The sequence below is a fragment of the Aethalodelphis obliquidens genome, unplaced genomic scaffold (genome assembly GCF_003676395.1).
Source record: "Aethalodelphis obliquidens isolate GAN/ISIS:26980383/991018 unplaced genomic scaffold, ASM367639v1 scaffold117, whole genome shotgun sequence".
Taxonomy (NCBI): Eukaryota; Metazoa; Chordata; class Mammalia; order Artiodactyla; family Delphinidae; genus Aethalodelphis; species Aethalodelphis obliquidens.
The window spans coordinates 448,626-462,022 of record NW_020838061.1 but is presented as its reverse complement, the minus strand read 5'-3'; the positions used below and the strand labels follow the sequence as shown (position 1 = coordinate 462,022).

General features: G+C 41.0%; 1 protein-coding gene across 5 annotated transcripts in view; it reads left to right on the top strand.

Moving 5' to 3' along the window:
- Window positions 1-7,054: 7,054 nt before the first annotated feature.
- The window catches only part of RPS6KA6 (ribosomal protein S6 kinase A6), a 171,442-nt gene continuing 165,099 nt past the window's right edge, over window positions 7,055-13,397 (top strand). The window contains exon 1 of one of the 5 annotated variants that reach the window (XM_027097885.1): window positions 7,055-7,679. In XM_027097885.1, the coding sequence (XP_026953686.1) occupies window positions 7,602-7,679 (78 nt within the window). In that variant the 5' untranslated portion in view covers window positions 7,055-7,601. Of the gene's footprint in view, window positions 7,680-9,332; window positions 9,442-13,397 lie in introns of those variants that run through there. The other 4 variants (XM_027097887.1, XM_027097883.1, XR_003431008.1 and 1 more) reach the window with 4 other exon arrangements.

Sequence of the window (13,397 nt, the reverse complement as noted above, 5' to 3'; positions counted from 1 at the left end):
ACCAGGAAACAAAGAGGCAAGAAAAAGTCTCTTGTCTCTTCGGCAGCTCCAGATTTTTCCTGGGCTCCTTCCCAGCTAGCCATGGTGCACTAACCCCCTCAGGCTGTGTTCACACCGCCAACCCCAGTCCTCTCCCTGGGATCTAAGCTCGGAAGCCCGAGCCTCAGCTCCCAGACCCCGCCCGTCCCAGCGGGTGAGCAGACAAGCCTCTCGGGCTGGTGAGTGCCGGTCGGCACGGATTCTCTGTGCTGGAATCTCTCTGCTTTGCCCTCCGCACCCCTGTTGCTGTGCTCTCCTCCATGGTTCCGAAACTTCCCCCCTCTGCCACCCGCAGTCTCCATCCGTGAAGGGGCTTCTGGTGTCTGGAAACCTTTCCTCCTTCACAGCTCCCTCCCACTGGTGCAGGTCCCTTCCCTATTCTTTTGTCTCTGTTTTTTCTTTTGCCCTACCCAGGTACGTTGGGGAGTTTCTTGCCTTTTGGGAGGTCTGAGGTCTTATGCCAGCATTCAGTGTGTGTTCTATAGGAGCAGTTCCACGTGTAGATGTATTTCTGATGTATCTGTGGGGAGGAAGGTGATCTCCGCATCCTACTCTTCCGCCATCTTCTCCTGTCTCCAATTATTGGTTTTAAATGTCTTGTTTTGTCTAAATATGTCAGGACCCTGACATAGGCCTACTTGGGATTCTAGATGTCTCTGATACGGGTTCTGAATGTTACTTGGGAAATTAAAATAATCCTCTGCCCCCTAGTATCCACGGGGTCCCCTTTCATAAATGTGTGAGCTCCTTGAACATTCATAATTCTAACAAAGTGTGAGGTTCTAAATAGAAAATAAAAAGTCTTTGGTGAGGCTAGACTTAAACTCAAAGCAAATTCTCCTCCAGGGAGCTATCCAGGGTACTACACTACGTTTACCTGAAGTTGTCCTGATCCCCTGGACAAGAACCCTCTGCCCATATCAATGTCTATGTATCTTCCTAATTTCAACTTGCTTATCTCTGACTTGTTGACCCTAAGTAACCTAGAAGCTTTGTCACCTGTCCCGGTCTGTGCCCAATCTGAATCTGAATATATATATATATATATATATATATATATATCTTTTTCTTCTGTAGCCACCCCCAAATTTGCCTATTTTCCCAGTTGAACTCCTAATATAGGGCATCACAAAAAAGGCACTTTTATTACCTTCAACTGTATATACTAATAATAAGTTGTTAGCTTGCCAACTGTTTTTATATAATGAGGTCTTAAAGGGCTTCAGTGGAGTTTGTACCTTTTATAAGATTTCCTTTGTAGATTTTTTTTTGCAGTTTAAATTCGCATTTACTGTCCAATACCTATAATTTTTTATATGAGTTTAAAAATCTGAAATTTGAATGAATCATATAGGCTTTTTGAACAAAATTACTCTCTAAAATATCTGTCTCTTACTTTGGCTTATTCTAACTTAAAACAGTGGTTCTCAAAGTTTGACTCTAAGACCAGCAGCATCAGTATTACCTGGGAACTTGGTAGGAATGCAAACAGTCAGTCCCCAATCCAGATTTAATGAATCAGAAATACTGGGGCTCAGCAACCTGTGTTTTGACAGAGCCCTGCAGGTGATTCTGATGTGCACGAATCTTACCAACGACTTAGAGTACAATGTTAATAAGACCATGACCATAAGTCTGAAATTATCTGGTTCAGTTTAATATAATTCCTATTTAGAAACGTTAAATACCAGGGGAACCTAGTGAACATGTATGGATGGGCCCAGGGAAATCTTTTATCATTACCTCAGTCATGGGAACTCTAATCACATGTTTTATTGTAGGTGACAAGAGTCTTGAAAATTATATGCAAAAGACAGTCTGACACTAGGTAAATTGGTGGATGCACAAATTTACATTTTTTATTGCTTTACAGATTTATGAGTTATGTTTGAAGTCTTAGCAGGGTAACATGATTACTCTCATATCCTTAATCAAAGAATGGTCCACTTTTATCTCAGAAAGAACTCTCCTCAAAAAAATTCTAAGATTTGCAAGGGACCCAATTGAAAAATTGTGAGCTAGGGAAGAAACATTATATAACCAGTCAAATTAATTGGCTCTACCTTGGTTAATAATGCTGTGAAGGATGTGGGCAGCCAGATTACCTTCAAATCTGGTGCTATTGCTTGGGCTTATAAAAATGTATCTGTTTTGTCAACTATGGCTGGTTATTACATTTATGTATGTCATCCTCGGAATTCATTTCCTGTTTAGGAGATCCATCATTCTAACATTTTGGCAAACCCACTATTAAGATCAGCTGTTTTTTTTTTCCAGAAAATGTCATTATAACCAAATATGTTGGCTGGATTTAAAGGTATTTAGAAATAAAAAGAAAATAAAATTTTACTTTTTGATATTTTGCTTGTACATAATACAGAAGAACTCCTTTGTAACCTGTGCCATTGTTAAAATGAAATGAGTTGGAGTTCTAGCTAAATGGTAAAATGTAAGTATCTTTCATAAAAATCTTAGAAGTTAGACTACAAACAATGGTTAATACTCTTCCCCCTCTCTAGTATTATTAAGTGATTTTACTCTCTGTGTACTATAAACTTTACTGTCCAAAGAGGAATAACTACTAAACTATGGTCATATCTATCATCTATTTACTGTTTAATCTCATTCATCTCAACAAAAATGCAATAATGAAACATATTTCACAAGTATGTGTGACTTGCTCCCCCTTTTGAAGTTGATTTGTAGAGGGACCGAAGTTACTTAGTATTTTTAGAGAACAAAAGTTATCTGACAATCCTAAGGAATGATTTAAATATAAGTATTTGCTAAAACAAACGTTTCCTGTTTCTCTACATAGATCCCGTTTTTATATTTTACAATCAGAGTATCTCCCAAATAAAATATTTGAATATCTTTCTAATAGTGCTTTTATGCTCTGTGTTGGCTCATCACTTTCCAGCTATGGATTATAAACTTCGGGGAACTAAGCAGAGATTACTGAGAGATTGTGTGGCTCTTTCTATAATTATACCCTAAATATGCATTACTTTGTATATGTCACAGTTTTGGAATCAGAACCACAATGTAGGATCTGTGGGTGTTATGTGATCTTCTGATCAACGGTCCTTGGTTCATATTTCACACCCCCTTAGTGGAGCCAAGATGGGTTGTGTTTTATCTCCATATGGGTCAGTTAACTTTTTTCAGCTAAATTGCATGATCACCCACTTTCACACCTGACCCTGATCATCCAGTGTGTGCCATTTGTCACAGGCCAAAGAAGTCAGTGTGGAGGTTTGTGTACGCTTTCCCTAGTCCTGGAAATACTCAGAAAACATGCTCTAATGATGGTAGAGTCCATCTTATCTTTTTTTTTTTTAGATTTTGTAGCTGAGCATTATTTTCTTAATTTTTAAATGTATTTTATATTGGAGTATAGTTATTTTGAACAATATATTATTTAGAAACTAGTTATAGTACATCCCAGTTACAGAACCACCAAAATATTGCCAAATATTTTGTAAACTTTTAATGCTATGCTACAATAATTGGAAATCCAGAGATACATAGGCATATAGAAATTTTGAGGCAAAAATGTCCTGAAGACTGAAGGGAAAGCAACAAACTCTGCTGTGTGTACTTTGTAGAAGATTTAGAATTTCCACTCTTCATGTACTTTGTAGAAGATTTAGAAGTTCCAGTCTTCCTTAGTATATGCCTTTGTGCTTAAGTAAAGTCATCATATTTTTCACCAACAATTCAAGGGTCTTCTCGGCTAGTAGAAATTAGATCTAATAGTCCCTGGTTACTAATAACTTAAAATCAGACAATACATCTTTTATACAGGGAGTCAACACAGAACAAATAGGCATTAAACTTTGCAGAGTTAAGTACTGTCATACATTTTTATATCAGATCACAGCTTTAATACAGTGTCTGGCTAAAGTAGAGACGTGTTGTTTGTCCATCCAACATATTTATTGAGCACCAGCCATATGCTGTGAATGCAGAGCTCAATATGTTAATACAGTAACATAAAACAGCTCAAAGTTCTCTGGTAAAGAAAGATAAAGAAGTGCTAAAATTAGTATATGGAAAAGATATTATGGAAGTACAGAGGAATGGGTGACTAATTTATCCCTGGGATGAGTGGAAGGATGGAATGAAGAGGGGAAGTTAAGCTCAGAGAGGTTTCACAGAGCACCAGAGTGGGGTAGAAGGTTTGACACCAGGTAGACCTGGTTTTAATTCTAGATTTTTCATTTAATATCTGTGAGGTCTTGGGGAAATCACTGAACCTTAGGCTCAGGTTCCTCGTCTGTAAAATGTAGATAATATAAATTTTCACAAGTTGTTATGCGGGCTAAATGAATTCATGAAGAGCATATGTCTGGAGCATAGTCAGCTCTCAGTAAGTAGTAGTTAATGTTGACTGCTATTAAGAGAAAGTTGTCTAGGAATACTAAGATAGGGAGGAGACAATAACATATGCATAAATTTGACTGGAATATGAACTGGTAGATGAAGCTAGGAAGATAGTCAGAGACCAGATGGGGAAAACATTTAAACATTTGCATTTAGAGCTAAGGAGTTTGGATATTTTACTGGAGATGATAGAAGAAACATTGGAGAATTTTGATCAATGGGCTGCCAAGTGAGGAGGATGGATTGGGGACAGTATAAATTTAGAGTCAGAGAGATCAGTTAAGAGGAATCATTGTTATCATTGGTTCAAGTAAATATTTTACAAGGTGGACTGAGTCAATGGCAGTGGGATAGAGCAGACATTGAAAAAATATTTGAGATAGAAGAAAAAAGACTTGTTAACTGATGGAAGATTTGAAAAATGGGAGTCTATTAAAATCATTGAGTTGAGGAAGGGATTTTCATTAATTTTTTAATAAGAGAGACATATATATGTTTATATGCTAAGGGGAATGTTGAATGAATGAACATATATGAAGGTTAAATTGTATATAGAAGCAGAGTAATACATTCATAGTGAGGAAGCTCCTTAATATAGTTGATGTGGTGTATTTATCAAATGCATAAAACAAGAGCAAAGGACAAATTCATTCATTCAGAAAATATTTACTAAGCCTCATTATGTTCCAATTATTGTGCTAGGTGCTGGAGGGAATAAATACATAAATAAATAATATACCACATGTTGATTGGTGTTATGAAGAAAAAGCAGGGTGAGGTTAGATAGTTATGGGATGGTGTTTTAAAATGGATGGTCATAGAAAGACTCTGAGGTGACATTTGAGCAAAAAACTAGTGGATGGTGGAGGTCATTAATTATTCTGAAGAAGACTAGATGAGGAGCTGGTTGGTTAGGGTCGAATCAAGAATTCAGTTTGAATGGGTTGTTTGAGATCCCTACCAGGTATCCAAACAGAATAGGCAGTTGCATGTACAAGTCTTGATTTCAAGAAAGAGTTTATGGTTGGAGGTAAAATTTGAGAGTCCTCAGCATACAGATGGGATTTAAAGCCATGGAACAGGATGGGATATGGAAATGCCTAGAATGTTGGGGAAGGTAGAGGTCAAGGACTAAGCCCTGAAGTTCCAACTTTTAGAGATTAGGAAGGCGAAGGATGATCTGGCAAAGGACACTGAGAAGAAATGGCCAATGATGGAGGAGGAAAATGAACAATGTTTTGTTCTGGGGGCCAAGTGAAGAAAATGTTTAAAGAGTCATGAACTGCATCAAATGCTAATGAGTGGTCCAGCAAGTTGAAGTCAGTAACAGCATGTTTTTTGTTGTTGGGAAATGTCCAGTAAAGGGAGGAAAATAGATGTTGTGAAAGGGGCGGGTGGGGGATTGCAGAACAAAGCCTTTGAGTAGGCAAGAAAAGATGATATCCAAATCTCAGAAGCATTGGCCTAAGACCGTTGTCAGTTCAGCGCACACACTCACATATTTTCACTGTTTATAGCCCCATGCCCCCACTACTTTCAAAACTTTCATTTTCACAGAATCATATTCATAAAGCTCACTTTCTCCCTGGAATTTTAAGCAGAGTAGGTGGGAGTGACCTACTAGTGGTCTTTGTTTGCGATTCAGGGACAATCTCTGTGGTCCGCTTTACTTTGCTAACGCTGGACACTAGATGGTGAAATAAATAGAGGGCACAGTTCAACGTTTTCCGCGAGCACAGCACCACAGCCCTAGGTGTAGTAGGTGGGAGGGGGTGCTTTATGTCTACCATTAGAAACCTCTCCAAGATACTGAGCTGGCTTAGTCGCTGTTACAGTTGCTTTTTAAGTTCTTTTAAGTGTCAAATATGGAATAACTTTTTAACTTTAAGTTCTGAAGTATTTCCATGAGCAGGATCTTGATCATCTCCCGTGTATGAGGCTGTCCTTTATCTCAGTTAAATTGCTAGCGCCTAGTACAGCGTGTGGCTTAGAGTAGCAAAGCAGTAAATGTTTGATTTGGAGAAGAGAGAAAAATGATAATTACTGTCACTATAGGTCCAATATACTCAGAGCGGGGTGGAGGTGAGGTTAACTTCATACATTCTGCCTTTACTGCCACAAGTAGAGTCCAATAAGTGGTGGTGTATGTGAATACTGGAAACATTGTGTGTCATCAATAATATGAAGACAACCAGCGTAAGCACCAACACCGTGAGCGGAACAAGCGGGGGGCCGGGAGTTAGGGAGCGCAGGTGTATTGATTTATCTTAAAAGGATTTTATTCCTGTCACCAGCTTCTAGGAGGATAATGTAAAATGGATTAAAACCCCCGCCCTAGTATTTGTCACTAAGTACCAAAACGGGCGTGGTTGGGTGTATAAGGCGCCTGCTTTTGCGAGCCCGGCAAGCAGATATTCCTGGAGTCCTCCCCTGACACTGACCCCTCCAACGCTCAGGAGGGTCCCCGGTTCCCCCAACCTTTTTGGGAATCCTCCCGCCGGCAAGACTGCTCGGTAGACTTGAGAGGGCCTGCTGAGCATGTGTGAACAGCGCCGCGCATGCTCCGTGGAGAGGGCAGGTTTACCGAGGAGCTAGCAGAGGATTTTACTACTCCTCTCCCGCCTCCCCCGCCCAGCACGCCCCCCTCCCCTCTTTCCCACCCCCCACCACGCCGTCTCCCACACCCACCCACCCCCTCTTTCCCACCCCCCCTTCACCCCAGGCTGGGGAATCTCCATTGACGTTCGGGTGACGCTGCTGTGCCGCCGCGGTGGGGGGTTCCAGGCGCCGCACAGGTAAAGCCGCCGCTGCCGCCATATTGACAGAACTGGGAGCTGGGAGGGGGCCCGAGGAAGCGGGGTGGCCGCGGGGGGAGTCACCGCTGAGCGACTGTCGCGGAGGCTGCAGCGGCGGCAGTGGTGAGCACGAGCCAAGCGGCAGCTCTTGGAGAGGCAGCACAGAGTTGTCTTCTCTATGGGGAGCAGCAGCCTGCGGCGGCGGCGACCCCTCGCTCCGAGTCTCTGAGGGACCCCACGGCGAGGGCAGCTGTCGCAGAAGGCAAGGCTGGGGATCCCGGCGGCGGCAGCGGCGGCGGCAGTGGCAGGCAAGCTCCAAAGACGGGATGCGCGGCCGCGCGGGCGGTTGGCAGCTCCTGTTCGAGTGCTCCTGAAGGGGCGATGCTACCGTTCGCTCCTCAAGACGAGCTCTGGGACCGAGAAATGGAGCTGTTCGGCGGCAGCGCAAGCAGCTGCGAGGTTAGTGCGGTGGCCAAGAGGGGCTGGAGCTGCCACCCTCCTTCTCTCAGGACCATTGCCGGGGGCCCGAGAGAGAAGGGGCGTGGGGCTGGGAAGCGAAGTGCCCAGGCCAGCCTCCTTGAGGCTGCGGGGCGGCGGAGCACGCTCTGCCCAAACCGAGCTTTCGCCTGGGAGCCGGCGGGGACTGGGCGGCGGGCTCTCGAGTTGGGAGTGAGTGCAGCCCGGGCCCGGGCTCGGCCTCGGGCGGAGTGACTGCCTCGCGGGCCACGCCAGAGTTGTGACTAAGTTTCTTCACTTTGCGACCTGAAGTGGAACTGGGGGAGGCGCCAGGTGCCGCGCCTGGCTCCGCGTGTCCCTCTTTCTACGCTGCGCCAAGTTTGCTAGTTGGGAACATTTTGGGGGACAGCTGCTGACTGCAGCTCTCTATTGAACCCCGGGCGCCTTAGGAACCCAGCGCAACAGAAACACAGCAGAGTGACAAACTCTGGGGAGATATGCACATAGGGATGAGTGCTCCTTACTTTTCTCATTTCTTTGTGGCTTATTGTGGTTCTTTGTAACAACCTAAGTGGAGATTAACTGGAGGCGAGGTTTCTTTATCTACATTCAGGTGATGTTCTGCAGCCTCCTTTGCGGTCCCCTGAATTCTACTGCCCTCTTCCTCCCGCTCCTTCTCCCTTGCCCAACTGTTGTCCCCGCCCCGTTGGTCAGTAAAAGAACACGCAAAGTAAACCCCAGCCCTTATGAGACCAATCTTTGGTAAGACAGCGAGGTTCAACCGAAGTATTTTGGTTCGCCTCTTTTCCGTTCTTCTTACTGTGAAACTGTTCTGGTTGGGCTTTGGTCAGCTGTACAGTGAGAACTTAGATGTGCACAGGTACTTTGTTTTTATTACTGCTGCTTTGTTGTTTGTTGTTCTTGTTATTAAAGCAAGAGACATTTAAACACAAAAACGAGACTTTGTGGATAGAAAGTCAGATATTTTTCTGATAACCTAATCATTGACAGCCTAGTAGTACAGTAGAGACCATCACAATCACAGACCTAAAAATACTGAATGCCAAATTGATTCACAGTAGGATATTTTGAGGTAGGACTTGCAAGCCTCCACATCTCGAGGTGCAAATTTGTCTTGAAGTACTTGCTTCATCCTTAAAAATACACGTTGGACTGCTGTCTAACTTGTTCTTTTTTCTTTTCAAATTTCCAAGTGAACTGGGGTTAAAGTTACATGCCAGAATAACATTTAACAAGAAATGTAGTGGAAACATGGAAGGAGTCTAAAGTTGAACCCTCTCTACTTATAGGAAATATTTTACTAGTACAATAAGGAATTCCTAAGTACATTTTAATATTCTACATCTCTTAAGAATGGGATAAATGAAGAGGGGTTTATTTCTTCTTGGAATGTTTCATAGTTGCAAGAATTTTCTAGAAGACTATTCAAGGGGAGAGGAATTTTGTTTTATTTATGTATGTAATCTATTGACTTGTAGTTCCAGGCATCTGGTTTATAAAAACAGTTAAATGCTTGGATATAAGGTTGGGATGGGGGGGAGCTTTCGCATGCCTACTCATTATTTTTGTTAACTTTGAATGTAGAAATGTTTTAAATTGTAATTACTGCATATGGTTTTTTTTATTGTTTGCAGTATGTTTTAGGTATTATAGAGATTTAACAATGGGTCTCTCTACCTCAGCAATTTGGAAAAATACTGGAGTGGAAATTGTTAATCCCTATGAAGTAAAACGAAAGGTGAAGGTAATGTGGTAAAGATAGTATTTCTGCCTTCTTTGTCTAAAACAGTTATGATTGGTTAGATTTAACCCTGCAAGTGACTTAATTAAAAATATTCTTGGTGAAAACTAAATGCTACATCTGAATCTGCTTAGACCTGCTTAGTACTTAGAAGAGGGTTTTGTCGTTGTTGTTGTTGTTGTTGTTGTTATTGATGTTTGTTTATAATGGTATTCTTTTGATAAGAAGGAAACAATTTTACTTCCCAGAATTTATATTTATTTTAATTACATGTTTGTTGATGTTGGCTTTAGAAATGTTAACCTTGAGCATGAGCTTTGCAGCCCTCAATCGTGATAGTTTTTAGGACTAAGGGTGCTTTCATTGTAGAATATATTTTTTGAAAATGTGTTGGAGTCCTTAAAGAAAATGTAAGTAAGAATCTGTTAACTTTAATGTCAAAGGAAACTTTAATGTCTATTTCTGTGTGTGTTAAATCTTGGTAAAATTAAAGATTATATACACTATTATATATTGTGGAGTGTTTTTCAACATCTTTTACCTGTCTTGTTTCATGGGCAGCTGTTAACCTTTGAATTATCATTCAGAAGTGTGAGAGTTGGTTGTTTAGACTCAACATATTTTTTCACAGGAAAAAATTATTAAGGATAGTTACATTTTTAGACCAGTGCACAATAGTGAGGTATAGTGATAAAGAGTCTAATCATTGTTTGTAAAATCGTCCTATGGGAAAATGTGTCAGAGGTTTCAAACAAGAATTAGGTTGGCTCCAGTGAGAGGTGGAGAATGGGCCTGAAAAATGGAAATATGGGCTCTATTGACTCCTGAGAAGAGGGTTCTTGGGAGAGGGGAAATAGGATAAGCAAGAAGCTTTGGTTGTGAGAACTCTTACAGGGACTGTCTCAATTAGGTCTACTGGGAATAAGGACTTCAAAGGGTATCAACCCTCAGGCAGCCATATTTTACCTGTTGCCTGGATTCTGTCAGGATCAGGGAAGAGGTATAATGATGAAGAGCCTAATCACTGTTTGTAAAATTGTCCTGTGGGAAAATGTTTCAGAGGTTTCAAGCAAGAATTAGGAGGTGTGATAGGTATTGGTCATTCCTGGACAAGGGTCATTAAGAATAGCCTGTTTTAGTAAAGTGGACTTTTCATGAGGTAGTGCCATGTACATGGTTTGTGCGTTTTGTGTTTTGGTGAGGGAGTGCTTGGTTCCTGATGGAGTTTACTATAGAGTTTTCAAATTGTATATTATATCATATCATCATATTATATTAAATTTTAATTGGTACTTATTTCTTTAGCAATACTGCTTTTGTTTAAGAAGTTAGCTTTGAAAATAATACAGTTCACTGCTAAAAACAGTTTGGAGCTAAAGCCACAGACTCTAAAAATTTAACTAGGATGTCAAATATATGTCAGATTGGGAAAAACTGCTAGTTTTAATTAACTTCATGAGACCCTGTAGTAATAGGGGAAAGAATATGGGCTTTGGAGGCCAGTTTAATCTGGGTTCCAATCTCACCTCCAACGTATACTAGCTATGTGGCCCAATGCAAGTTACCTAACCTCTCTGAGCCTCAATTTCTTCATCTGTAAATGGGAGAAGAACCATCTTCAAGAGTTGTTATGTAAAAACTGAATACTGTACTGTGTTTAATTCACTTGGCAAGGTGCTTTGCACATAGTAGGCCTCCAGTTCCTTCTCTTTCCCCACAGTCATCATCATGCCCCTTGCTCTGCCCCTAAACTCTGAATTATTGTCAACTATGTTAAAATCTTAGGATTTAGATAGCCATGGTCATAGCTCCAGCTTTCCCTTTTATGAGCAGTTTTTCTTAAGACCTCCTTCGTAGATCTGATTATTTCATTTAAGTATGGTGATCACATTTGTAATCACAGGATGATTAAGGATGAAATATGAAGTCATATTTAGGACTACTTTGGGGGATAAAGAGAGAAAAATAATTTAATTTGTTATAACTGGCCAGTGAGGTGTTTCACTGACATTTATTTTTTCCTATTCTAAACTTTTGTCATGGTAGGAATTGGTTCAATTCATGAAGTGTTTATTTGGTACAAGGCAGTGCAGTACATAGCATTGTAATGTGAAGTGTCTAAAGATATAACATCCTGAATCCCATCCCAGCCCCATGGGTTTACATTCACGTGGGCTAGATAGACATACACAGAAACTGCTATTACACGGATCACAAGACCATCAACAATGGGGTGGTTGTGGTGGTGGTTTAGGGATGGATCTAGTAAGGCCTTGTGAAACAGGTGGAATTCGAGCAGGGCGTTGGAGAGTGGATTATATTTTCACAGACAGATTAAAGGAACATATTTCTGGTGGATGGGGACAATATAAACAAAGGCATGGAGGTGTTCTTGGAGGAAGGAGGAATCTGATATTGCTAGGATATGTCTGTGATGTGAGAATGGGGATATAGTGTGAGATGAGGTATTCATCTAAAGGTAGGCAAGGCCCAGATTGTATGGGGCTTTTAAAGCTAGTTTAAGGGCTTTCAGTGTTGTTCTGTAAATGGGAGCTACTGAAGATTTTTGAGTTCATGAATAACATGACCAGACCTATGCTGGCGATAATGGATGGCAGTGTATAGGATAGATTGGAGTTGGGGAGAGACTGAGGGTAGGGAATATTAATCAGTGGAAGTAGTAATGAGATTTTTAAACTAGGACAGAAGGGGTAAAAGGTGAAGACTGATGGGAGATACCTTGCAGACTTAAAATAGTTTGGCAACTGATTAGATGTTGGGGAGTAAGAGAAATTAGGAGTGTTGTGGTAGGACTTAATTCAATATAACAGATATTTAATGCTTGTCTGCCAATAAAAGGGTCTATGCTAGCCACTGGACAAATATAAATAGATATTTGCAGCATAGGGAGATAGAAAGCTAAAATGATCCCCGCACCACCATAGTGTCTTGAACAAGAGCAAGCCACTCTAAAGATTTCTGGTTATGCTTGGCATGTTTAAAATCTTTACTACTAATGGTGAATGCACTTACTACTAGCTAAAAAGTTTTTCAGTGCTTTTAAAATGGTGCTCAGGCCTGTAATTTTTGCTTTATCAATATTCATCTTAAATAGCAGCCCCCAGTGCAGAGGGCTGTGCTGAAAATAGTGACTGGTGCTTCTTTCTAGAATGTGGAAAAGAGAACAGGGACATCTGTATTTCTTATATACTTTCACCAGGTTTATTTGGACTGGAAAGTGGGGAGTGGCCAACAGGGCCCTGACCCTTCACCACCACTGGTGCCTTCCCAGTTTCTCCAAGACTATCTTCCTTTGAACCAGCCTGGTCTGGAAATATTCAGGTCAGTTCCTTCAGGGCAGGACCTCTATATTTCCCTACCTTGATTATTTCATCGAGAGGTAATCATTACCTCACCATTCCAAAATAAGGCCTGACTTGGTGCCGTTGCTTTCTCAGGCCATATTGTTGTTTCAGTACCACCCCTCTCAGTCTCTCTCATGTATAATTTTGAGAGGGAAGTATAAGATTTTTTCCCTTCTTGTTATTTCTGTCTTGGTGGATGCTGTCATTATCTTTAGCAGCAGTTCTCAGGATCTGGTAAGTACTTCGAATCTTGAAGTCTTACATTTTAGTACTTTGTCAGAATTTGCAGTATAATATTTACACATTTATGGTATTTCTAAAGATTATTTACTGTTCTTGATGATAGTAGTTTTTTTTCTTTGTCTATATTGTTTTATTTTGTTTGTTTTTAGGTGGGAAGGGAGTTGAATGGGAGAGAGATTTAGAGCTAAGCTTAAACTGGCTTTTGTAGATAATAGAGATGTTTTCTGAATTGCCCTGGAGGCATTCTATGTAACTGATTTTGCTGCTGGATTTTAACTTATATCTGTACATTTGAAGTAGGTCCTGCTGTGTGTGTGTGTGTGTGTGTGTGTGTGTGTGTGTGTGTGTGTG